Below are 26,047 nucleotides of genomic sequence, written 5' to 3' on the forward strand. Positions count from 1 at the left end.
CACATTTTACAGAAGATTTTATTCAAAGTGATTTACACTGCATTCAATGTTTACTATTTTATTGGTTCATGTCCCTTTATTAAACTCATCACATTTTGGATGTGAGCGCAGAACAACAATCCCTTTTTCTTGGTAGCTCCATAAAACAGATTTAAATGCCTTCTCTGCTTTTCCCCACAAAATAAAAATGAATCAGGATGATTTGTTTATGTATATGCTACTCTCTGTTTGGTGCTACTATAGTAAAATAATCTCATCTTGTCCCTCCTTGAAAACGTATTTGCATATTTAACCATATAGATGTATATTTTCAGAAGCAGAGACAGTAACAGTTCTGAAGGCACAGACGTTAAGAGCAGATGCTTTAGTAAAATGTGTCGAGAAGATCCACATGTGGCTTTGCATTTGAAGAGTCACAAGGTTCATGATGAGCATCAGTCATTCTCTCATGAATGTCATTTCTGAGGACAAAAAAACAGTAAAAAATATGCTCGTTTTTAAATGTACATTATAAAAAACATACAGTATACAGTAGTTCCTTGGATGCTGATTGGTCATGAAACCGACTGAATTCATCAACTGTGTATATAACTGCTCAGAACCCATAGAGACCGAGATTAATTATTAATTTTTTTATATAATGTTGCGTACAGTAAAGATTTTCCACAAGGAATTAAGAAAATACACTTACTCTACTAGTGTCTCTCCCAAGTAGCACAAACCTTAAAGAACAACAGTGACAAATTATTCATTGAAAGTCAACATGTAATTATAATCAACCAAGAATGAGTCTTTACACTAAGCACAATTTAATAAATTCCCAGTCCTGCATTACAAAATCTGCTTTCACAAAGAATGTGACATTATGGAAGTAAAAAATAATGCAAATGGCAAATTTCCTCAAGTTTGGGACAGTGGTTCAAATGCTGTGTTGAGCAAATGATCAAGAAACACATTTCAAATGTTTGAAAGATTAAATACAGGCTTACCATATAATCAGGATCAAGAACAGGATCAAGATCGGGACCACAGCGATTACAGGGACGACAATTGAAATAATGACTGTGTTTGAATCTATGTAGAGAAAATAGGTTATTACAGTTTAAACACCAATCTGTTTTCTAAATGCATGCTATAGATCTTATTGTTAACACAAAACATTCCTTTAATTAGATTTTTAAGGTTATTAATTAATAAGGGAATTATTCATTTGCATCTTGCATTACTGAATTATAGCATCATCTAAATGATAGAATATAGCCAGAAAGATATATAGCAAACTTTACGCAAGTATGCGAATGTTTGCAAGTTATGCTTGTTTCTTCCACGAAAAGCAAAACAAAAACATAACTGTAATTTTTTTTGTCTCATAATTCAGACGTTATGACTAACAACTGTGAGTTTTTATCTCATACTTCAGAGACAAATTTGGAGAAATAGGTAAAGTCAGAAATACAAGATTTAAACTCGGAATTGTGAGGAAAAAAGTTAGAAATACAAAAACTCGGAAATGAGAGAAAATAGACAGATGTTCAAGATTTAAACTCAAAAATGCAAGAAAAGGGTCAGAAGTATAAGAAACTCTGAATTGTGATTTTTTTTTTTTTAAGTCAGAAGTGTGAGATATAAACTCGAAATCGAGAGAAAAGTCAGAAATGTGAGATATATATATATAATGTTGCATACAGTAAAGATTTTCCACAAGGAATTAAGAAAATACACTTACTCTACTAGTGTGTCTCCGCAAACACCTTAAAGAACAACAGTGACAAATTAATAATTTACAGTCAACATGAAATTATAATCAACCCTATTTATACTAAATACACATTCTTATTTTTACTGCGAATGAGTCTAGACTAAGCACAAGTTAATAAATTCCAGATACAATCAAGTCCTGCATTACAAAATCTGCTTTCACAAAGAATGTGACATTATGGAAGTAAAAAATATGTCAAATGGCAAATTTCCTCAAGTTTGGGACTTCAAATGTTTGGAAGATTAAATACAGGCTTACCGTATAATCAGGATCAATAACAGGATCAAGAACACGACCCCGGCGATGACAGGGACGACAATTGCAATGATGACTGATACTGTGTTTGAATCTATGTAGAGAAAATAGGTTATTACAGTTTAAACACCAATCTGTTTTCTAAATGCATGCTATAGATCTTATTGTGAACACAAAACATTACTTTAATTAGATTTTTAAGGTTATTAATTAATAAGGGAATTATTCAATTGTATCTTGCATTACTGAATTATGGCATTATCTAAATGATAGAATATAGCCAGAAACATATATAGCCCTACGCAGGTATGCAAATGTATGCAAGCGCTGGCCAGTGGAAGCTTGTTTCTTAGATTTAAAAAAACAAACAAAAACATAATTGTAATTTTTTGTCTCATAATTCAGACATTATGACTAACAACTGTGAGTTTTTATCTCATAATTCGAAGACAAAGGTTGGAGAAATAAGTAAAGTCAGAAATACAAGATTTAAACAAAAAAAAGCGGGGAAAAAGGTAAGAAGTGTAAGAAACTCAGAATTGTGATAAAAAAGTCAGAACTTGAAGATATTAACTTGGATTTGAGAGAGAAAAAGTAAGAAGTGTGAGATTTATACTCAGAATTGTGAGGAAAAAAAACAGAAGTGCAAGATATACAGTGCTATGCATAAGTTTAGACACCCATGCTAAAGTTGACTAAAAAGAGGAATAAAAAATCATATTTTGGAAATTGAACTTAATGCCTTAATTTAAAAAAATAGGAAAAATCCAACCTTTAAGGACACTAATTTTCTTTGTGAATGAATAATGTATCGTAAATAAATAAATTTTCTTCCTTAAAATACAGGGTGCATAAGTTTGGACAACCCTATGTTAAACTCCCATAGAGGCAGGCAGATTTTTATTTTTAAAGGCCAGTTACTTCATGGATCCAGGATACTCTGCATCCTGATAAAGTTCCCTTGGCCTTTGGGATTAAAGTATCCCCACATCATCACACACCCTTCACCATACCTAGAGATTGGCATGGTTTTATTTCAGTTAGCCTAACAGCTGGTTTGATTTGCATTGAGATATGATCTTATGGAAAGTACTCCATGCCAATCTCCAGGTATGGTGAAGGGTATGTGATGATGTGGGGATATTTTAATTCCAAAGGCCAAGGGAACTTTATCAGGATGCAGAGTATCCTGGATTCATGAAGTAACTGGCCTTTAAAAATAAAAATCTCCCTGCCTCTATGGGAATTTAACATAGGGTTGTCCAAACTTATGCACCCTGTATTTTAAGGAAGAAAATTTATTTATTTACGATACATTATTCATTCACAAAGAAAATTGGTGTCCTTAAAGGTTGGATTTTTCCTATTTTTTTAAATTAAGGCATTAAGTTCAATTTCCAAAAGATGATTTTTTATTCCTCTTTTTAGTCAACTTTAGCATGGGTGTCTAAACTTATGCATAGCACTGTAAACTTGGAATTGAGAAAGAAAAAGTCAGAAGTGTGAGATATAAACTCGGAATTAAGAGAAATAACTATTTTTACGTTTGGTTAAAATTGTACGATTCGTGGTTGTGCAAAAAGTGTTGACCCGCATGCAATTCATAACTGAACACCAAGCGCTTGCATACTTGTGTAAAATATGGTTGTGGCCTGATGATCTCCAGTAAGGGGATTCATGTTCTTACCATCAAACAGATCTCTCTCATACACTGGGTCACTGGTCTCCTCGTTCACTGCGCCCTTCAGTGTGCAGATGTAGGCTTGTTCTGGGTTACCGGTCTTGGTCATTGTTAATGTCCTCGTGTAGCGATCTCGTCCGTACAGCGTCTCTCCAGCCGAGTTCTTCCAGACGACTGTACTTTCAGAGGCTCCATCATCATCACCACAACTCAAGGAACATACAGGAATCTCTCCCAATACACACTCTTTTCTAATGTAAGGTTTGTGGACAGGCTCTGTGAATTAAGATGAACAACAGTGTAGTTATTTATATATATATATATATATATATATATAGCCCAAATATGCACCCAATATATTGTATATTTTGTATGTAATTTATAATTATTAATTTTAATTAAAATATATATTTTAAGCCTACCGGTGTATTGCAACGTTATTATCATTAACTAAAACTATTTTTTTTAATCTGTTAATTGAAATAAAGCTAAAATATTTTATAAATAAATAAAATATAAATAGATTAAATACTTCAACTAATCTAAAATTAGGAATGTTGCTGTGGCAAAAAAAAAAAAAAGTTTATTTGAAGCACTAAAATTATAAACTGAAAAACTAAAATAAAAATAAAATTGATTCAAACCTATGAAAAATGAATAACATGACAAAATCACAAAACAAAATTGCTAAAATTGTAAATAAAATATAATAAATTAGAATAATATAAAATAAAATATAAAATGTTAGGTGAAAAACTTAAACTAAATTAAATAAACTGAAACATTGTTACAATGAAGCACTAAATTATAACTGGATAACTAAAACTAAAACATAAATAAAAATAAATCAAACCTAAAAGCAATATTTAAAAAAACTGATAACATGGCAAAAGCATAAAGAAATTACACACATTTTTTTTTTTACATGAGACAATAAAAGGCAATTCACACTATAATAAAACTATATAAAAAATACACGTGTGTGTCCATCAAAAAGAAAATGATAATAAAAAAATAAAAAAAATTTTTTTAAATACATTTTTGTTATATGACCCAGAACTAATACATAGTTGTATTATTTATACATTATTTAACACAGCTGTAATATGTAGATAATTATGATGATGAAAATGAAATGTGCAGGTTATTTTGACTCACCAATGACAGTCAGAGAGAATTGCTTTCTTTGCTCTTTACTGTTGATGTCGACGGTATAAACTCCAGTGTGTGTGAGCTGTAGATATTTTAAAGTGAGTTCTCCAGTGTGTTTGTCCAGGCTTGCGTGGGATCTGAATTTGGGGTTGGGAATTTCAGTGCTGTCCTCCTCCCGGTCCCATTCAATGACCTTCACAACAACTCCAGCATTGTCTCTGTGTTTCCATGTAATGCTGGTGGTGCGGGGAGACACAGATCCAGACACTGGAGTGAACGCGATGTCATTGTTCACCGCTTTCATCACATTATCGCCTGAGGAGAGAAAGTATATATTGCCACATTATATTGACAGCAGGAAACTTATAAGCAACTTTGACTATGCTAGTATATTTTTTCCCCAAAACAATGTTAAAAAAACGGAGTTTCCATCATTGTTTTAACAGACGCTTAGTTTTCTAAATGTTTTCTGTCAGTTCTACTTAATTGTCAGATTTAAGATATTCAATCAAATTCAAAGTGCAATTGACTTTCTTGGCTGTAATTTTGAACCACTCTTGAAACTCCAAGTCACCAAATTAAACATTTACAATTTAAGAGGTTTGATTTTATTTTAAAGCTAAGACTTCTTATACTCAAAATGACCAAAAATTAAAAAATGTCGACATGTATCATGCACTTTAATAATACTCGTAATATTTTTTTTTCTGAAGCGTTGAGTGTCTTAGGGTGTTTTGTAAATGCTAAATAACCATGATATAACTTCCTGATATCATTACCATCACAGCACTATATGTTTTTGTACTAAAATCTGAAGTATTACCTGAAACCGAGAGGATCAAGATCCAGAGAATATGAGAACATCTGAAGAACATCTTCACTGCTTTTCTTCTTCTCTTTCGATCTCCTTGGGTTTGTGTGTATAATCTAGTGAAGGCATGTAACAGAGCTGGCGTCTGTCTCGAGTCTGTAGGTTGAGCTTCATGATCTTTCGTGCCCTCTTGTGGCAGACAGAAATACAAGAGAACCTCTGCTTGATTGTGTGAAAAATGTTTATGGGCTATATCCTTTCTCTAAGAGTATAAAAAGCTCCCGGAGAAAGAAGACTTCTATTGAGGGACTTTGATGGTTATTTTTGAGTGCGATACCCGATGCTTCCAGAACGGCAGCTGCGCACTAGAAGTTATTTGGATGTTCGTTGGCGTTTTGGTGTTAAAAGTATTAGTACATGACCATCAAAGTAAGTTTCTCTGATTTCTCGATGTTTTAAGTGTATTATTGAGCTTTGTGCAATTAAATGTGCATGCCTCGACATGTAGTCTACCGATTCACGTGTGATCGTTTGACAGATAAACGGTAACGCTTTAGAAAACTGTTTCTGCATAACCAATAATGAATTACTGAAGATCTAACAGGTTATTCTTCATTAACACTTAAGTCACTCCCTACTGTTAACTACTAAGGAAGACGTGTTAACGAATCAGTAGGCTATGTAATATAATTGTATGATTGTGTTAAGTAACAGTTAGTTAATCAATAACTAATTAATTCTGTCTTACCTCCTGAATAACTACTATTCATTCTCTACTAATTAAGGTTCAAGAAAAATAACTAAGACTATTATTAAATATTAAATAACTATTTTTCTTTTTAGCAGTGGTGGATGAAGTAGGCAACTTGAGTAAAAGTACAGATACCCCAATAAAATATTATCCAATAATATCCAGTAAATTATAATTAGGCCTATTCATTTTCAGAATTACCTTAGTAAAAGTACAAAGGTAATTCATTTTTAAAGTACTTAAATAGTAAAAAGCACTAATCAATGTTTTTTTCTAGCCAGTTTTAGTCATTCTTCAGCACTAATAAGAAAGATAAACACAGACATTTAACTACCTATATATATATTGATCTGCAAATAAGCAAACTTTTTATTTCATTAGCAAAACGTATCATAATCTACATTACAGTGTAGACAGTACCCTGGGTACCTACATTTTACAGTGATTTGGTGATGCAAGAGCGTGAGATGGGTCTGTCTGCGGACTGCAAGAGAGGGGCGTAACTTGAAGTAGTCCAAATCACACAGAACCACACGATATGTCAAACTCAAAACGAGATGTTGTCGTAAGATGCCAGCTCGAATAGAGACAGCAGTAAGAATATTTTCCCAAGATAAACGTGTGTATGAGTCATATTGCTGCATATTTACATTGCAGCAAGGGCAGATCAAAGCGTTTGTAACCTTTTGTTAAAAGTGGCTACGTAAGGGTTTCACAACATAAAGAAGGACACGTGAAACACGAGTACGCTGCGTTAACATTTATTACACTCACAAAACATATAAAAACTCACGAAACACGTATCACAGATACAGGCATACTAAACTTCAAATAATATGAAGGTAACAGACATTAACAAAACGTACAGCAAAGTAAATTAACTAAATCAAAAGAAAACGAAAAGCTTGTTTGCTGATTCTCCTCTCTCCTGCCATGCTCCGCTTCAGTGTCCTTTATAGTGGATCAAAAGCGCAGTAGAGACTCTAACAAGGCACAGGTGTATAATGACACACAGGTGCGGACCTAATAATGAACTCAGACACAAAGAAAAGAAACAGAGTCATGACGTCATCACAAGACACACACCGTAACAGTCTCGCTGAGTGTCCCACACATTGACTGTAAAAAAAGAGGGCCGACGCCCTTTCGCTCTCTTCCATTGGTGAGAAGTGAAGCCGCCAGTGTCCCGATATGGCGCTGACATCTTGGAACCTGAGTCTGAGCAGTAGCGATCTCGAGACCTGAGTCTGTGCAGTAGCGATCTCGAGACCGAATCTGCGCAGTAGCGATCTCGGGACCGAATCTGTGCAGTAGCGATCTCGGGACCGAATCTGCGCAGTAGCGATCTCGGGACCGAATCTGTGCAGTAGCGATCTCGGGACCGAATCTGCGCAGTAGCGATCTCAGGACCGAATCTGCGCAGTAGCGATCTCAGGACCGAATCTGTGCAGTAGCGATCTCGGGACCGAATCTGCGCAGTAGCGATCTCAGGACCGAATCTGTGCAGTAGCGATCTCGGGACCGAATCTGTGCAGTAGCGATCTCGGGACCGAATCTGCGCAGTAGCGATCTCAGGACCGAATCTGTGCAGTAGCGATCTCAGGACCGAATCTGTGCAGTAGCGATCTCAGGACCGAATCTGTGCAGTAGCGATCTCAGGACCGAATCTGTGCAGTAGCGATCTCAGGACCGAATCTGCGCAGTAGCGATCTCAGGACCGAATCTGTGCAGTAGCGATCTCGGGACCGAATCTGCGCAGTAGCGATCTCAGGACCGAATCTGTGCAGTAGCGATCTCGGGACCGAATCTGTGCAGTAGCGATCTCGGGACCGAATCTGCGCAGTAGCGATCTCAGGACCGAATCTGTGCAGTAGCGATCTCGGGACCAAATCTGTGCAGTAGCGATCTCGGGACCAAATCTGTGCAGTAGCGATCTCGAGACCTGAGTCTGCGCAGTAGCGATCTCGGGACCAAATCTGTGCAGTAGCGATCTCGGGACCAAATCTGTGCAGTAGCGATCTCGGGACCGAATCTGTGCAGTAGCGATCTCGAGACCTGAGTCTGCGCAGTAGCGATCTCGAGACCAAATCTGTGCAGTAGCGATCTCGGGACCAAATCTGTGCAGTAGCGATCTCGAGACCGAATCTGTGCAGTAGCGATCTCGGGACCGAATCTGCGCAGTAGCGATCTCGGGACCGAATCTGCGCAGTAGCGATCTCGGGACCGAATCTGCGCAGTAGCGATCTCGGGACCGAATCTGCGCAGTAGTGATCTCGGGACCAAATCTGCGCAGTAGCGATCTCGGGACCGAATCTGCGCAGTAGTGATCACGGGCCCGAATCTGCGCAGTAGTGATCACGGGCCCGAATCTGCGCAGTAGTGATCTCGGGACCGAATCTGCGCAGTAGTGATCTCGGGGCCGAATCTGCGCAGTAGTGATCTCGGGACCTGAGTCTGCGCAGTAGCGATCTCGGGACCGAATCTGCGCAGTAGTGATCACGGGCCCGAATCTGCGCAGTAGTGATCTCGGGACCGAATCTGCGCAGTAGTGATCTCGGGGCCGAATCTGCGCAGTAGTGATCTCGGGACCTGAGTCTGCGCAGTAGCGATCTCGGGACCGAATCTGAGCAGTAGCGATCTCGAGACCTGAGTCTGCGCAGTAGTGATCTCGGGATCGAATCTGCGCAGTAGTGATCTCGGGATCGAATCTGCGCAGTAGCGATCTCGGTACCTGAGTCTGCGCAGTAGCGATCTCGGGACCGAATCTGCGCAGTAGTGATCTCGGGACCGAATCTGCGCAGTAGCGATCTCGGAACCGAATCTGCGCAGTAGCGATCTCGGGACCGAATCTGCGTTGTAGCGATCTCGGGGCCGAATCTGCGCAGTATTGATCTCGGGACCGAATCTGCGCAGTAGCGATCTCGGGACCGAATCTGCGCAGTAGCGATCTCGGGACCGAATCTGCGCAGTAGCGATCTCGGGACCGAATCTGCGCAGTAGTGATCTCGGGGCCGAATCTGCGCAGTAGTGATCTCGGGACCGAATCTGCGCAGTAGCGATCTCGGGACCGAATCTGCGCAGTAGCGATCTCGGGACCGAATCTGCGCAGTAGCGATCTAGGGACCGAATCTGCGCAGTAGCGATCTCGGGACCAAATCTGCGCAGTAGCGATCTCGGAACCGAATCTGCGCAGTAGCGATCTCGGGACCGAATCTGCGCAGTAGCGATCTCGGGACCGAATCTGCGCAGTAGTGATCTCGGGACCTGAGTCTGCGCAGTAGCGATCTCGGGACCGAATCTGCGCAGTAGCGATCTCGATACCTGAGTCTGCGCAGTAGCGATCTCGGGACCGAATCTGCACAGTAGTGATCTCGGGACCTGAGTCTGCGCAGTAGTGATCTCGGTACCGAATCTGCGCAGTAGCGATCTCGGGATCTGAGTCTGAGCAGTAGCGATCTCGGGACCGAATCTGCGCAGTAGCGATCTAGGGACCGAATCTGCGCAGTAGCGATTTCGGGACCTAAGTCTGCGCAGTAGCGATCTCGGGACCGAATCTGCGCAGTAGCGATCTCGGGACCGGAGTCTGAGCAGTAGCGATCTCGGGACCTGAGTCTGCGCAGTAGCGATCTCGGGACCGAATCTGCGCAGTAGTGATCTCGGGACCTGAGTCTGCGCAGTAGCGATCTCGGGACCTGAGTCTGCGCAGTAGCGATCTCGGGACCGAATCTGCGCAGTAGTGATCTCGGTACCTGAGTCTGCGCAGTAGTGATCTCGGGACCGTAACTTGAAGGGGCGTAACTTGAAGTGGGGCGTAACTTGAAGGGGCGTAACTTGAAGTGGGGCGTAAAATAAAGGGGTGTAACTTGAAATGGCGGGTAACTTGAAGGGGCATAACTTGAAGTGGGGCGTAAAATTCAAATCTGTGGTTTATTGATAAATATAGCATATATTTGAACATTTTATCTGACGTATTGGTAGTTGTGAGATCTAGGCGATCAACGAGCGCTTATTTACCCTGCTGTGAACAGCCTTACCTTGTCTTGTCCTTCTGGCGTTTGCTGCTGACTCTGATGTCTCTGTAGTGGTTAAAAACATGAGATATAATTCCCCTTGTAAATCTAACGGGCGATCTCTGGTCTCATGAATCTGTAGTTTCATAACTTTATATACTTAGGCTTTTGAACTTTAGCTTTGTAGCCTAATAAAGTGCCGCCTTTGCACACTCAAAGCTCTTGACCAATCACAACACACGGCTCCAGCCGACCAATCAGAGCACAGTGTGCTTTTCAGAAGGAGGGGCTTCAGAGACAGGAAGTGAACAGAGCGTTACTAACAGATTGGGAAGAGAGGAGCTGCAAAAATGGAGAATATGAGGAAATAATCAACATTCAAGCAGGAAAACCTGTTCTAGTAGAGCCTGAAAACAACATCAAGACTTTGTAAAAGGGCATAACAGTTCCCCTTTAATGCACAAAGAAAAGTTGCTCACAAGATGGCAGCATTGTATGACTTTTAAATTGTCACGCAATTATGTATTTAAGCCACCAGGTCACTGCTACAGACATGCAAACCATTTTTGGGTCGTGATCCACCAGTTGAGAACCACTGTCCTAGATCCAATATGAGATAATATGAAAAACATCAACAACAAACCTTTCCATCAGTCTTTTCTATATATAAATAGTATCAAATATATTTATTTATTCATAAATCAGTGCTTGCCAGCTTTCTAGTCCGCAAGACCAAAGATAAAAATAGCTGGCCAACATCTCAAACCATCAGATCTATTCTATATCTGTTAGACACAAACATCTGCTCGTAAAGCAGATAACATCCTTCCACACCTGTGAAGCGCCGTCTCAATTTCTGCACAACTGACATCTTCTTTACTTCATGATTCTGACTGCATATAACCGCCAACTCTCTGATCGCCAAACAGGAAATTCTTTCTGTTTCCTCCAGTTGATTGTGAAAAAGGTTCTGGAACATTTGCTGTGTTCAGAAGAGCAATGAGCTGCCAATACAATCTCTTACTTTTGTTCCTCTGTGGCTTCGCTGCACTCTCTGGTAAGTTCTGACTTCATTTTGTATAGATATGTTAATAGACTGAAGTGGAGAAACAGTTTTTCTTGTATATTTTGTAAATATATATTTTGTAGTTGAGATCAAATATTGCGATGCGATTAAAAGATATCAAGAATAGTCATTCATATTAGCATTTGATACTGCGTTATTTTATATCAACTCAATTTGATCAAGTCACTGTAACATCTAAATCCGCCTTTGTCAGAAACACTAGTGAAGGCCATTTTTAAGTGGTAGATCAGTTAAAATATTCCCTTAAAGCAAATGCGATATTATAGTGGACACTTGAACAAATGCACCTCTACTGTAATTTTTGGACACTTTTAAATGCAAATCGAGTGACGTTTACATGCAAACTGCTGTGAGTGTTTGTTCGTGTCAACCTTTAATAGAAGACACTCACAGAAAGTCGAACATTTAGATATGTAGTTAAATTATAGTGTTACTCTCTTAAAAATAAAGGTCTTGTATTGGTATTTATGTTTCTGTGAAGTTTAACATGGATGGAATCTTTAAATCCGACAAAAAGTTATTTGTAGTGGAAAAAGGTTCTTTAGATTATTTAAATGTTCCTCGAAATAAGAAAGAAATGCTTCTTACGAGCTTTTGACTGAGAGGTTCTTTGGGGACGCAAAATGTGTTTTTTTCTGTCGCTGCTCAAACTCGCTTTTGGAACCTTTATTTTTTTAGCAGAAAGTCTGTATTTCAGAAACTATAAGGTTTTGAGTCAAAAGTCATATTTAACAAATGCTTATTTTATCCAGCACTGATTTGTTGGTTTCAAACATCTAGTTCAAAACTGTCTTAAATTAGAATATATTTTTTTTGTGAAGTTTCAGTATCATATTATTTTTGGTAACTATCTGTTGGATAAACAGAGGAACACAAGAGAAACACAAGTCGTTATATAACAAAGGCAGATTTGAACAGTTTCTTTATAGATATATAAATGTCAGGTCAGGGCATATGTGTCGTAATTTTACACAACTTTAAGTTCTGTTGGCCATAACAATGGTTTGGTATTTAAGTGGCCTTTTACCTTTCAGCTGTTTTTATAATAATTTTACTGTTTAAGTTCTGATTTAATATATAGGCTGCCCTGCGCAGATCCCTTATTGTGACAACTTTCCCCGTATAGTGTGACGACAGATCCTGTTGTTGTTAGGAGTCAGGGTGTGTTAAATTAACTTGTTTTTGGTGGCAATATAATATTGAACTGTGTTGTCTAAAGTTAGTGTCTGACTAACCACCCTGAGAATTATTCATTCACTTTTTTTACACTTTTTCCTCATAGTGAACCAAACAAGAGCAGTTGAACCCTGTTGAGTTTTATTAAATACTAATATGATTTTATTTATTATAGTCTCAACAGAGACATGTGGAAAAGATCTACTAGTGGGAACGTCCTGCATCATTAAGCTGACAACAAGAAACAATGTGAAACCTTTTGAGTTAAGATGGGTCCATGACACACACGGCAACGTTCTTCGCAGGAAAGATGGGACTGTCAAAGGAAAATATGACGGTGTATCTATGGAAGAAGACGGATCATTGAGATTTTCAAGTGTTAGTCTGAAGGACACGGGCAAATATACATTCAACACATTTAATAATGAGGGTACAGAGCTTGGTAGAGGAGATGTGGAAATTAAAGTTTACGGTAAGATGACAAATATTTCTACCCTTCAAACACAATAATAATTACAAAATCAGACTGTATATTTCTATAGTAGTTACAGGAAATAACTGCCATGTTTCTGGTACAGAAAAGGCCCCTAAACCTGCTGTGAAGATCAGCTGCACAAAAGATGGGAATGCGACTCTCTCCTGTGACATCAGAAACACAAAAGATCTGACTCTATCCTGGTATAAAGAAGACAAAATTATCCAGAATGAAAATAAACCTCAAGTGTTCTTGTCATATATTCAAGTACAGGAGAATAAACCGTACTCATGCGAGGCACACAATCCTGTCAGCAAAGACAAAAGTGATAGTATTACAGTGTCATGTAAGTATGTCCTATTTAATGCGTTTTATGCTTGAAATGGTTAAACATGCTCTTGTTGTCTGTAAGGAAACATCTAAATTTAGACCTTTGAGGGTTTAAACAGATCTGAACTTGAAAAATTACGTAAAACATTAAGATGTGCAGCTCTGGCACTTTTCACGATTTCACTTTTGTTCCATATACTGTATGAACTGGTTTTTGGGCCGTTTCCTGTTTTCGCTGCTGACGTACAATCGTGAATCTATGACAGTAAAACAACAGTATTTTTCACGTTGACTCTGCAAAATGGTGTTAAACTGTGTACTTATGAAGATAAGTCAAAGGTTTTGGACACATTTATTCACAGTTAAAAAATGTATGCAATTAGCTATCACAACTTAAAATGTATCATTAGAATTTTTTTCTCTGGATTGAACTTGCTGAGATAACTCAAATATCCAAGTTAATACAGTTTCACATTTCAAGCATGTTAAGGCCGCACAAACACTTACTTTTTATATTTGAAATTAAAAAAAAATTTCTTTACCATGTTCTTCATTCAATATCAAAGTCAACAAACTATGAAATGACACAAGTCTGGGAATTTTGTGGTGACCAAAAAAAAAAAAAAAAGGTTAAGATAAATAATGCTTAATTTATGCATGCCAAATGGTGTGTTCATTCGACTCAATGGTATATGAATTTGCCAACATACTTGACATTCCCAAGGTACAAAACTATGCAAAGTGAGAGAAAACACAACCCAGACTACATTAAAAATGGTTCACTTGGTACTGTACTGGGTCGTACTGTAGATTATTGAAGGAGGAACGTGCATGCTGCACACTTGATGATGCTTTACTTCCCTATCCAATCCAAATCATCCAGCAGAAGACATTAAAATGAAATGAATACATTTACACAACTATATTAGCCTACACAATAATTCTAAGCATTTAAATGGAAGTTTTCAGATCAAATTGTTTTTTAAAGTTAATTAAGAATAAAGTGTGTGCAAACATTTGACTCTCTCATGAAATCACGTTGGATCGTATTACATAGATGCAGTTTGATCCACTTGTCTGTTATTGATTTCATGCGGTTCGTGTCTTACAGGTTCAGGTCCAGGTTTTGGTAAACTCTTTGGCTTTGATTTCTGGATCATGACTAGCATCCTAGCCGGCGGAGGAGGCCTTCTGCTTCTGCTGACCTGTGTTCTCATCATCTGTTCGTGTAAAAGCTGTCGGCAACGTACGAAGCGTCAACAAGGTCAGTGACGTCTTCATCATCGCCTCTAAAATAAATCAATGAGCATTTGTGTTTTCAACAAAAGATCAAACTGAAGCTGTGGTTGTCCTGGTTGAGCTTGAAAAGTTCCCGGCACAATTCTCAGCATATTTAAATGCCAACTCTTAAATACAGGCATTTAAATAAAATCATTAAAAAAAATTAACGTTCAAATGTGTCTGCTCAGAAACTGGTTGTTATAATTAACAAGTTTAAAACAGGAAAGTGAAGCGTTTTACCACAGTGTCATGTTTCTCATATGTGTTAGATTCAACATGTTGACAATGATTCTTAAAAAAAAAGAAAAGTTTTATGCTTAACATTTGTACATTATGAATATGTTAGGCCACTGTTACGTAATGCATTTGCCAGATCTCTTTGTTTAGGCGGCACCAGACAGATCTAGAAAACGGATATAACCGAGCTCCGCATAATATCCTGTATACAAACGTCTTTATGTGGTTTTCTGTGGCATTTTACAGAACAATCGGCACTAAAAACAGGTTTTCCAAGAATCCACTTTTAAAAAACTAGACAAATGTATCATATCCACTGTCCACTGTATGTAGAATAAGCGTTACTTGGTATTAATTTAATATATTAATTGCCAGTAGACGCAAACACTAAACAATCTGTTGGTTAGGCTACTTGGATTCATGGTTTTATAAATGTCTTTATTTCTAAAGAGATACAACAACAGGATTACACAAATCAAGAACTTGATACAGGTATATTACTAGCTGCTATATCATATTATGTAAAATATGATCTCTCTGAAAAATCCTCATCAGTCCACATCTCACATAACAGATTAACTTTACAGTCTAGATCACACACATCTGAACAATGCCAGTTGATGAACATCTTGTCTTTGATATCTTCCAGATGAGGAAGAGTTCAGGCTAGCAGAACTTACCCCAGGTCATAACGGTACAAGCAGATCCAAACAGACCGCTAGAGGGCAACCGGCGCCCCCCGTCCCGCAAGAAGACTCAATGCCCTGCAGCCCATCTCCGGAAACCCCTCCTCGAAGCCAGACTCAACCCAAAGCCCAGATCCGTGCTCGACCCCCTCCACCGCCTCAGGACGACGAGGACGACCCGCCTCCATTACCTCAGCCGAGGAGCAATCACCACAGAAACAAGAGGAATCAAGAGCCGTACCGACCAATGGAATGAGACTAAACCATAGTAGCTATATGAGACTTTCCTAGAAGGATTTTCATTGACTATAAGCCATATATTGATTGTAAGAGTGTAATTATAAAATAGAGTTTTCTAAAAATGATAACAGTTAACACAACTGTTAGCTATTATTACTAAACTATTTTTATTTTTTTGCATTAGGCAGAATGTACAAGCTGTTCTTGTCCATACAAGGAAAATAGATTTACAAGCTTACCATAATAATAGTCTTTACAACATGTGCGCTATATACTCCAAGTCTTTACAACGAATTACAATGTAAAATATTAACTTTTTTACAAAATCCAATCTTCTTTTGGCCTATAACAATTATTTATACTAATGTGTGCTTTATATTAATTAATAAACTGGATATTTTTATTATTCCGTGCGTTTACCTCATATCAGTAAATAAAGGGGAAAAAATGTAATAAAACACGAATCAACGTAATGTGCATCGCATTTGCTGTGAACTCACTGACTAGGTTCACAAAACAATATTTCGGATGGTAACTGTAATACATTACAGAAACAATACCAATTTCTTGCCATCCCAAGTTATAGTTTCCAACATTATCTGATATTAATAGCATTTGTTAAATTGGCAACAATTGTTTTCAATAGGTCCAAATAACAACAACGGGATATAAGATAGCCTACTTATCTGCTCATATGACATATTTTGGGGGAATTTCCGTCTGTCTTTCGTTACTGGGAAAGTTTTGATGTCGTTACTGACATTAGCACTGATAAAGCGATCATTGTAAACAAACATGGCCACAGCGCGCGCCTCAAGCCATCAGATTCATCCGCGCAGCGGAGCCGAAGCACAACTCACATAATAAACAATGTTCCTCCGCGAGTAGTTTTATGCTTCAACCGCGATTGCGCCAAAAGTAACACAGTGTAGCTTTAAAATAATAGATTATCACTTGTCTACGAATATATATATATCTTTTTTTAGAGTTTAAAGAGGCCGAGAAATGTATCTATAGCCTAAATGAAAAACAACCTCAAAATTGTTTGTTTTTAAGGTGAGCGTGAGTGAACGATTGTAATTCTTACACGAATTATTCATTTCAAGGTCATTTCTCTCATGTTCTTATTCGTCTCTTTAAACAATACAACAGAGCTCTTGAATATTATACTTACATCTGTTGCTGTGGATGCATAATTTGTTATTTATTAGGCTATCTATTCTAGACAACATGACAGCTGTTTGAGAGGGAATCATCCTTAGCCTATGTATATAGCCTACAACTAACCCGATTTGTTTCCCTTATCCTCCTGTGTATCATTATTTAGGTGTACAATTTGCATTTATTACATTAAATAAAGGCATTTATATATTTTAGTTTTTTGCATATAGCAATTCTTATGATTTTAAATAGTTTATTTAAATTATTAAAAAGTTTTAAGTTCTGTCTTTTGCATTATTTCTCCTTTAAGGACTTCTGACAATATAAAGACACAACATAAATTGGTTTTGACAGTGCTGTAACAATTGCACCGAATCATGGTGCAAATACAAATGCTTTATGCAAAACTCATTTCGGTTCTTGTGCTCCGTGGTGACGTTTTTACACTTAAAATCTACACATCTAACCAGCATGTGAAGGCCTCAGGGATGTGGTTAACTGCATTCTCATTTCACCCACAGTCATGTCAGCTTTTCTGCTATTGTTTGCTGTTTTCCTGTGCGTGGGAGATGATGGCCTCTGAAGATGAAAACTGCATTTAAGAGTTCAACTTGTTTCCCTATCAGATTATTAATCCCAGCCACACAGTGAATGTTGCTCCATAGCTTGTTCTAAAATGGTAAAAAAATAATAATGCATGAGAAAAAGTTTACTCTTGTGTGCCAGTCATGTGGTAAATTGAGATTTTTTTCTAAAGCATTTGTTCTGTTAGCACTTAATAAAAATAAATTATGTGACATGCATAAATATTCCATACACAATTAGAACAATTGCCTGCAAATGACAGCATCCTATATTGTGATAAATTTGGCCTGTCAGATTCAAGTAAAATGCGAAAATGCAGTGAAGTTGGAAAAAACATCAGGTAAATATTAGAATTTTCTATATTAATTAGAAAATTAATAAATATTAGAAAATATTGACTCTTTCAACTTTTTCAGTTGGGCAAAGAAAGCAAGTTATTAATAAATATATTAAGCTAAAAGTAATAATGAATTTTGAGGAAAATACTGTAAGTGATGCGTTTACACAATAAAGAACGAAGAAAAGTTTTGAATATTGTCTATGTAAAAATGTCTGAAAGGACTGTCTGAATGCATTAAACTTGAAGGGATGATTAATAAAAAACATTACAAAATGCACTAGTGAAGCCAGAAAAGTTGAATGCACATCGTGGCAATTTTTCCAATTAATCATCATCATCATCATCATCATCATCATGAGATCTTTTTTCCACGGTTATGATAATAGAGAAGTGCGTGCTAATCTTGGTGTTGGTCAGAAATTTGTCATCATGGAAATAAGAAACACTTTAATCTCTTCTGCGTGAGATTGATACACCTCTAAGGAAGCCACAAAGCACATTATGTGTGAGCAGTTTTTTTTTTTCAGGAGAATGTAAAACTGATATAAAAATATAAAAAGCAAACACTTTTTTTGATTGTTTTTACTCATGGAAATGACAAGACTGTGGCGTAGATTTACTCATTTTATATGTAGGAGTTTCCTGTTTTTGGTTGTCCACAGGAAGTGGCTAAAATAAGTTTATCACTTTTTTAGTACACCAGAAACACAAATACGAAACTGCTGGGGACAGTTATTGAAAGTATGATGTATGTGTCAAGGTGAAGTTGTGCAAATGGGCTGTATGCCTCACTGTGTGCATGCAATTAAACAACGTTATTGAAGAGGAAACGTGTTTAAAGTCCCCCTGTCCCCCCTATGTGATGTTTTTAATATGCTTTCAGACAAACCATGTGTAAATTCACAAGTCAACACCAATGCTGAGTATTTTCTCCTTAAAGGTACACTGTGTACCCTTACAGAAAAACCACATGAATTTCACATGTGCAAAAACACACGTGTCTTTTCTGTAAGGGTAGTTATTTTAAGTATTTTATTAGCTAAAATCAATGTCTTTATTCATAAATATGTCCTCATTGGTGTTTACCTCTGCCAATGATCCAACTTATCCTCGTATACGCGGATAATTGATTACCTTTATTTACATGGGACGGGTAAGTCCAAGGAGGCTTCCATGTCGTTCCGCCATTTTGAAAAACTATATTAGGGGACAAAAAGCACTAACACGTTTCCACACCGCGTTTTCGCTCAGAGCCAGCGTCACGTGACTGAAACCAGCTGAGACAACGCTATATCTCACGACCAATTCGTACGAATTTGTACAAGTGATTAAAAGGTGGCTAATTCGTACGACCTCACTTGTATGAATTTGTACGATTTGTCTAAACCCACGTGATGGGTTTAGGGGCGGGGTCAGGGGTAGGTCATTCGTATGAATTCATACGATTTTGGCAACTTGTAAAATATGTACGATTTAGCAAAAAACTTACAAATTCTTACGAGTGAGGTCGTATGAATTGCTACGAATTAGCCACCTCGTAAAATTCGTACGAATTGCCGTGAGATCGGGCTGGCTGAGACGGACAAGGAGATCAGAGAGAGGCGCTTGGCACTGTCCCGGCTACTTCATAATGCAGGATCAAGATTCAAGATTCATGTTCGTTGTGTGTCAAGTTGCAGTTTGTTTGAAATAACGAACTTCATCACCCGAAAGAAAACTCGATGAAGTGCTATTGGAATACATGTTGTCATCGCTTCTTGTACATAACGGCTACCGTAGTTGCAACACGCATTTGAAAAAGTGAGGCGCTAGAGAGCACTATTCGTTTAAATGCAAAATACAATTTCACCGCTAGATGGGAGAACAAACTAAAAGATGTAAATGACATTTGTACAGCCTATATTCTAAATAAAAGGGACTGCATCTCTGAACTGGTGTGAGTGAGTGGAGGCGGGGCTCATTTGCATACTCATAGAACCGCGTATACTAAATGAGGCAAGGGTGTAATAAGTAGAGTTACATTCAAGGTATTTTCAAGGAAAAAAAACGTTTAAATATGTTATTTTGGTGATCAAACATGAGTTTTGAGGGATACAATTATTGACTACAGGAGGACTTTAAACACTTTTTTTGAGAAATGCTAACAGACAATGTGTGTATAGAGCTTTAATCTCTCAAAATGCAGCGGTCTCCATCTGATTGTAGAAGCAGAAGGAAATACAGAATCGATTAACATTTTATTCTCAGTTCTCTCTGTTTTCTCCGAACTGAAACCTCACTTATGTACCAAGATAGCGGCACAGTAACTGACTCTTGATAATAAAGATGCACCACAAATTCAAGATTGCAGTGTAATAATCAATGCTCATATATACACTGAATGAGCCGATATGGGTTTGGGTTAGGGTTAGGGTTAGGGGTCAATGGCTCAGAGTCGACAGCCAGAATGTTGCTGGGCAAACAAGAAGTGAACCAAAAACATGAAGTGAGTCGGTGTACTCCAGGTTATTCTGTAAGGTTGTCCCTCAAGGGTACTGAAAGTCACATTTAGGAAGTGTCTACTATAACTGTAGGTTTCTCAACACTAGATGGCATAGTAGGCTTATACGCCTCGACATTGCTGAGCTGAGAGAATGATAACTCAATTCAAAAAAGTCATTTTTCTACTAAACAGAATATAGTTATGATTGCAGAATGGAACTGGAACTTATATATTACTAAAATTGCAATAATAGGTTACTGAATAATCTATCTATCTATCTATCTATCTATCTATCTATCTATCTATCTATCTATCTATCTATCTATCTATCTATCTATCTATCTATCTATCTATCGATCGATCGATCGATCTATCTGTCTATCTATCTATCTATCTATCTATCTATCTATCTATCTATCTATCTATCTATCTATCTATCTATCTATCTATCTATCTATCTGTCTGTCTATCTATCTATCTATCTATCTATCTATCTATCTATCTATCTGTCTGTCTGTCTGTCTGTCTATCTGTCTGTCTGTCTGTCTGTCCTAGAGAGAGAGAGAGAGAGAGAGAGAGAGAGAGGGAGAGAGAGAGGGAGAGAGAGAGAGAGAGAGAGAGAGAGAGAGAGAGAGAGAGAGAGAGAGAGAGAGAGAGAGAGAGAGAGAGAGAGAGAGAGAGAGAGAGAGAGAGACGTAGGGAATCCCGCTTCACTTCCGTCATTCGGTCGTTAAACCTCCACGAGCTTGAATCAATCACGGGCGCGCGCGCGTCAGTCATCTCACGTTCGCTCTCACACACTGCGATCCTGACGTCATCCCAGCGAGGGTCTTTCTCTCTCTCCTGATCACAGGTGTATGTGTGTGTGTGTGTGTGTGTGTGTGTGTGAACCTGTCTGTCTGCCTGCCTGTCCTTCAGTCCGTCTTCAGCTCATATCAGGAGTAAGCGGTGGACATGGGAAAGACGCGCGCGCTGATCCTGCTGTTCGCCGCTGTCGGTGAGTTTCCTTCGGGAACAGAACACACAGACAAACCCTCAGCATGATGTATCGACACGAGTAACAGCGTTCCTGTCAGGGCAAATAGTCAGAAACAGTCAAAGTGTTTTCTCTAAAGGTGACTAAAAAATATGCTTCTCGTGGCGACGTGTAAATTAGCTTTGATTTAATATGAACCTGATGACAGGTTAGTGATATTAAGGGTCAAATTGAGTAGATTTCACTTTCTACAGCGTTACAAAAAATCGCTGCTTTGCACAACATGAGATCTAATTCAACATCAATCATTATAAAATGTTTATTTACATGGTCAAAATGTATAACTAAGTAGCCTACTTTCAATAGAAATATAGCATAGGCATATTGATATGTTTGCATATAAAATGAGATCTAATTAAATCTCCCAAACATTATAGTATTGTTCTGCCTTGATTTCTTACTATTATTAGATTTGCATGGTCAAATTTCATAGTAAATACCTCAAAGGGAGTAGTACATATAGCCTATGCATATTGATAGTATTTGCATATTGAATGAGTGAGCATCATTATTGAACTGTTCTGCCTAGATTTTGTTTTGTTTAATTGTGTGGTCAAAAATGCAAAGTTTATAGTATCTTACTTACGGTAATACAAAGTGTAGCATTTGCATATAAAATGACTAATGCTTGTATTGTCATTATTATAAAATTGTATTGATTTTTTTATTATTTTTTATTTTCATGGTCAAAAATAGTAGTCAATAAAAATGAAAGACTAGCAAAATATTAAATAATTAACATTTATAATTAACATGACATGCCATGACAAAATGAAAGTTGGAAGCTGAGTGTTGTGACATGAATGGCAGGTAACCTGATACTTTAAGGTTCAAATCTGAATGGAAAAGGTTTCATGTAATAGATAATCACTGTAAGTTCTGCAAAGAACAGTTTATTCTCTAATTCTGTAGAAAACCTTCAGTATACCCAGAATCCAAAACACTGATCTGAAGAACCTGTCATGAAACACCAAAAACGTTTTAATCTTCAAAGAGCCTTATAGCAAATCGTGAACGCTGCGCAGCCAAAACTGCTGTTTATGAAAACATTCTTTGTTGAACCGAAAAATACTGCAAAAAATCTTTGAAGGACAGTTCATTTTTTACTCAGATCAAGCCAAAGAGAAAATAAGGGTGAACCTGTTTACTGTTCTGATGCGTTGTATGTTACATGAGTCCAAATAAACCTCTTATTATAGAAATGTATGTCTTGATTTCTTACCAGTCTTAGATTTACATGGTCAACACTAAATTGCATTTATTTGCATATGCACATATTCTCATGCATGTAATCAAACCTTTTTTACTTCATGTAGGGTATATATATATATATATAATAACCTCTCCTCTATTTTCTTGCTGTTCTATTCATTTATAATATAGACCGGTCTCTTAAACACTAGCTCTATCGACTTCAAAGCTGAACATTAAGATTGTGTTATTTCCCCATGCTGACAGGAATCCCAATGGACTTTTAATAAGCACAAAAGAAAATAAATGAGTATGTGGTGAAAATAACAAGGTTTTACAAACACATTTCTCCTGTGTCTCCTCGAGGTTTGAAGTTGCCAGAAGGTTCCTTCAACGTGTCAGCCTGTGTTTCAGGAGCTTTCCTGTGAGAAAGGAATATTTTAGGATAGTCTTTTTTCGTTTGGTGTCATTTGCAAGTCTAGTGGGGTGAGAGAGACAGAGTTATCATTAGCATGGCGATTCATTTGCATTTGGGGTCTTTTATGAAAGTGCCATCATGTGCTTTGAAGATAATCCTCATAATCCCATTGTAAAGTGCCATATGCCAAACTATAGTCAGCATGCACTTGTGTGCTTATGAAACTCAGAAATCAGGTTATCAGATTAGTGAATTAGTGATGCTTCCTCAGTTACACGTGCACTGAAGAAAACTGGTATCCGAAAAAGGATAACATCTAAATTAACTGTTTTTTTTATTATTCAAGTCAAAAATATTATTTAATATCACCTAAATCGCCTAAATACATTAATTTATACCAATAAAAAGTATTATGGGTTAAAACAGGTAAAAATAGCTCTTTAATCTATCTGTCTGTCCATCCATCCATCCATCCATCCATCCGTCTATCCATATATCTATCTATCCAACTGTCTTTCAAACCATACATCCATCCATCCATCCGTCTATCTATCCGTCTATCTAGCCAACTGTCTTTCCATCCATCCATCCATCCACCCACCTAGCCAACTGTCTTTCCATCCATCCATCCATCCATCCATCCATCCATCCATCCATCCATCTACCTAGCCAACTGTCTTTCAATCCATCCACCCATCCATCCATCCATCCATCCATCCATCCATCCATCCATCCTTCTATCCGTCTATCTAGCCAACTGTCTTTCCATCCATCCATCCATCCATCCATCCATCCATCTATCTGTCTATCCATCCATCCATCTATCCGTCTATCTAGCCAACTGTCTTTCCATCCATCCATCCATCCATCCACCCATCCGTCTATCTATCCGTCTATCTATCCGTCTATCTAGCCAACTGTCTTTCTATCCATCCTTCCATCCATCCATCTATCTATCCGTCCATCCATCCATCCATCCATCCATCCATCCATCCATCCGTCTATCTAGCCAACTGTCTTTCAATCCATCCATCCATCCATCCATCGTCTATCTAGCCAACTGTCTTTCCATCCATCCATCCATCCAACCATCCATCCATCTGTCTATCCGTCTATCTAGCCAACTGTGTTTCCATCCATCCGTCTATCTAGCCATCCGTCCATCCATCCATCCATCCATCCATCAATCCATCCATCCATCCATCCATCCATCCATCCATCCATCCATCCATCCATCCATCCATCCATCCATCCATCCATCCATCCATCCATCCATCCATCCATCCATCCATCCATCCATCCATCCATCCATCCATCCATCCATCCATCCATCCATCCATCCATCCATCCATCCATCCATCCATCCCACCTTGGGTTTATTATTTCTTTAAGACTTAATTATTTTCATGTACGTTTCTCCGAAAGTTTAGAATAATTTGGATTTTTAAAAGATGTATCTTGTGCTCACCAAGGCTGCATTTATTTATTAATGTGAAAACATTCATATTGTGAAATATTACTTCAAAATATCTCAAGATTTTATGCTGATCTGCTAAAAGCCTGTCTATATTAAGTAATTTGATGCAAGTCAAAAATATAGTTTAATATAGCTAAATCTTCTAAATCCATTCATTTTACCAACAAAACAAGTTTTTATGGGTTCAGTCATGTAGAAATAGCTCTTTTAGTAAACAATTGCAGGTTACCGTTTTACGGTGTGGATAAAATCATAATAAATCACAATAAAAGGGGTTTGATTCTTTACTGTAAGACTCACTCATGTTCTCCGGTCAAAAGTTTTGATAAAATAGTTTTTTTTTAAACAAGTCTCTCACCAATGCTGCATTTATTTGATCAAAAATATTATTACAAAATATTACAAGATTGTATGCTGATCTGCTAAAATCTGCTAAAATCCTTTCTGAATGAACTGGCTTTACTCTAGCCAAAATCACCTAAATACATTAATTTATACCAAGTGGAATGGGTTCAATCAAGTAGAAACGGCTCTTTAAGGAAACAACTACGGGTTACACTATGGATAAAACCATAATAAACCACAATAAAAGTCCCTACTGACGTTGATTGTTCTTCACACATTAAATGCTCTACCAACACCATTTCATATTGACATAATTTAAATGAAATATGATATAAAGAGCAATCAATAAAGCTCTGTTGTGTTTGTGTTTTAAAGGTTTATGCCACTGCAGGTCGGTGACGGTGTCTCGGGGCCCTTTGCTCCGGGTCGAGGGCCAGCCGTTGTCTATTCGCTGTAATGTTTCGGACTATGAGGGCCCGAGTGAGCAGAACTTCGAATGGACGGTAACGCGAGGGACAGAATCCATCAATGTGATCTCAACGTTTGACCAAACATTCTCAGATCGCCCTCTTCAGGACCGCATAAGGAGCCGCGACATTAGTGTGTCCCAACTAGCGGACAACGCAGTGGAACTGAGAATTCAAGAGGCTCGAGTTAGTGACAGCGCCACCTACCACTGCAGTACCCCGAGCACTGACTCCATTATAAGTGGAAACTATAAAGCAGATGTCCAGCTGCAAGGTGAGCATGTGTATGCTGTTTTAAAGAGGTGGTTTTAATGCCCTTTTCACAAGATGTAAAATAAGTCTCTGATGTCCCCAGAGTGTGTGTGTGAAGTTTTAGCTCAAAATACACCACAGATATTTTTATATCGCAATAATCGCATGTTAAAATTGTCACTTTTTGAGGGCGAGCAAAAACGAACCATTTTGTGTCTGTCCCTTTAAATGCAAATGAGCTGCTGCTCCCGGCACAGGGGGCGGAGCTTCAAGAGCTCATGTCCTTTTACCTCACACACACACACACACACACTGCAATTTTCAAAAACTTTTAGAATTTTATGTTCAAACCGGATTCAGAC

The 26,047-nt window shown here is 37.9% G+C and overlaps 3 protein-coding genes across 5 annotated transcripts in view; 2 read left to right on the top strand and 1 right to left on the bottom strand.

Annotated features, from left to right (window-relative positions):
- On the bottom strand, positions 1 to 5,916 carry LOC307001160 (uncharacterized protein). 3 transcript variants are annotated; one of them, XR_013798179.1, is made up of 8 exons: positions 5,671 to 5,916; positions 4,854 to 5,162; positions 3,702 to 3,971; positions 2,018 to 2,108; positions 1,727 to 1,751; positions 990 to 1,074; positions 692 to 722; positions 1 to 461 (listed from the first exon to the last, which is right to left on the bottom strand). XR_013798179.1 is itself a non-coding variant. In XM_079617352.1 (6 exons), exons 1-6 carry the CDS (start codon positions 5,720 to 5,722, stop codon positions 456 to 458), a joined length of 753 nt encoding a protein of 250 aa, XP_079473478.1. In that variant the 5' UTR covers positions 5,723 to 5,823; the 3' UTR covers positions 322 to 455. The 3 variants fall into 3 exon arrangements, 1 of the variants encoding a protein (XP_079473478.1); XR_013798180.1 differs by lacking the exon at positions 1,727 to 1,751 and having other exon boundaries at positions 2,010 to 2,108; positions 5,671 to 5,823; XM_079617352.1 differs by lacking the exons at positions 692 to 722; positions 990 to 1,074 and having other exon boundaries at positions 322 to 461; positions 5,671 to 5,823.
- On the top strand, positions 5,869 to 17,375 carry cd2 (CD2 molecule). The gene is made up of 6 exons (XM_079617351.1): positions 5,869 to 6,087; positions 11,372 to 11,476; positions 12,858 to 13,154; positions 13,261 to 13,503; positions 14,599 to 14,751; positions 15,655 to 17,375. The coding sequence occupies exons 1-6, from the start codon at positions 5,973 to 5,975 to the stop codon at positions 15,945 to 15,947; spliced, it is 1,206 nt and encodes a 401-aa protein (XP_079473477.1). The 5' UTR covers positions 5,869 to 5,972; the 3' UTR covers positions 15,948 to 17,375.
- A 3,872-nt stretch (positions 17,376 to 21,247) lies between these two features.
- ptgfrnb (prostaglandin F2 receptor inhibitor b) overlaps positions 21,248 to 26,047 on the top strand; it is a 48,713-nt gene continuing 43,913 nt past the window's right edge. Inside the window, exons 1-2 of the mRNA XM_079615928.1 lie at positions 21,248 to 21,496; positions 25,342 to 25,707. Of these exons, the coding sequence (XP_079472054.1) occupies positions 21,454 to 21,496; positions 25,342 to 25,707 (409 nt within the window). The 5' untranslated portion in view covers positions 21,248 to 21,453. The remainder of the gene's footprint in view (positions 21,497 to 25,341; positions 25,708 to 26,047) is intronic.

This window comes from Phoxinus phoxinus (assembly GCF_949152265.1).
Source record: "Phoxinus phoxinus genome assembly, chromosome: 6".
Lineage (NCBI taxonomy): Eukaryota > Metazoa > Chordata > Actinopteri > Cypriniformes > Leuciscidae > Phoxinus > Phoxinus phoxinus.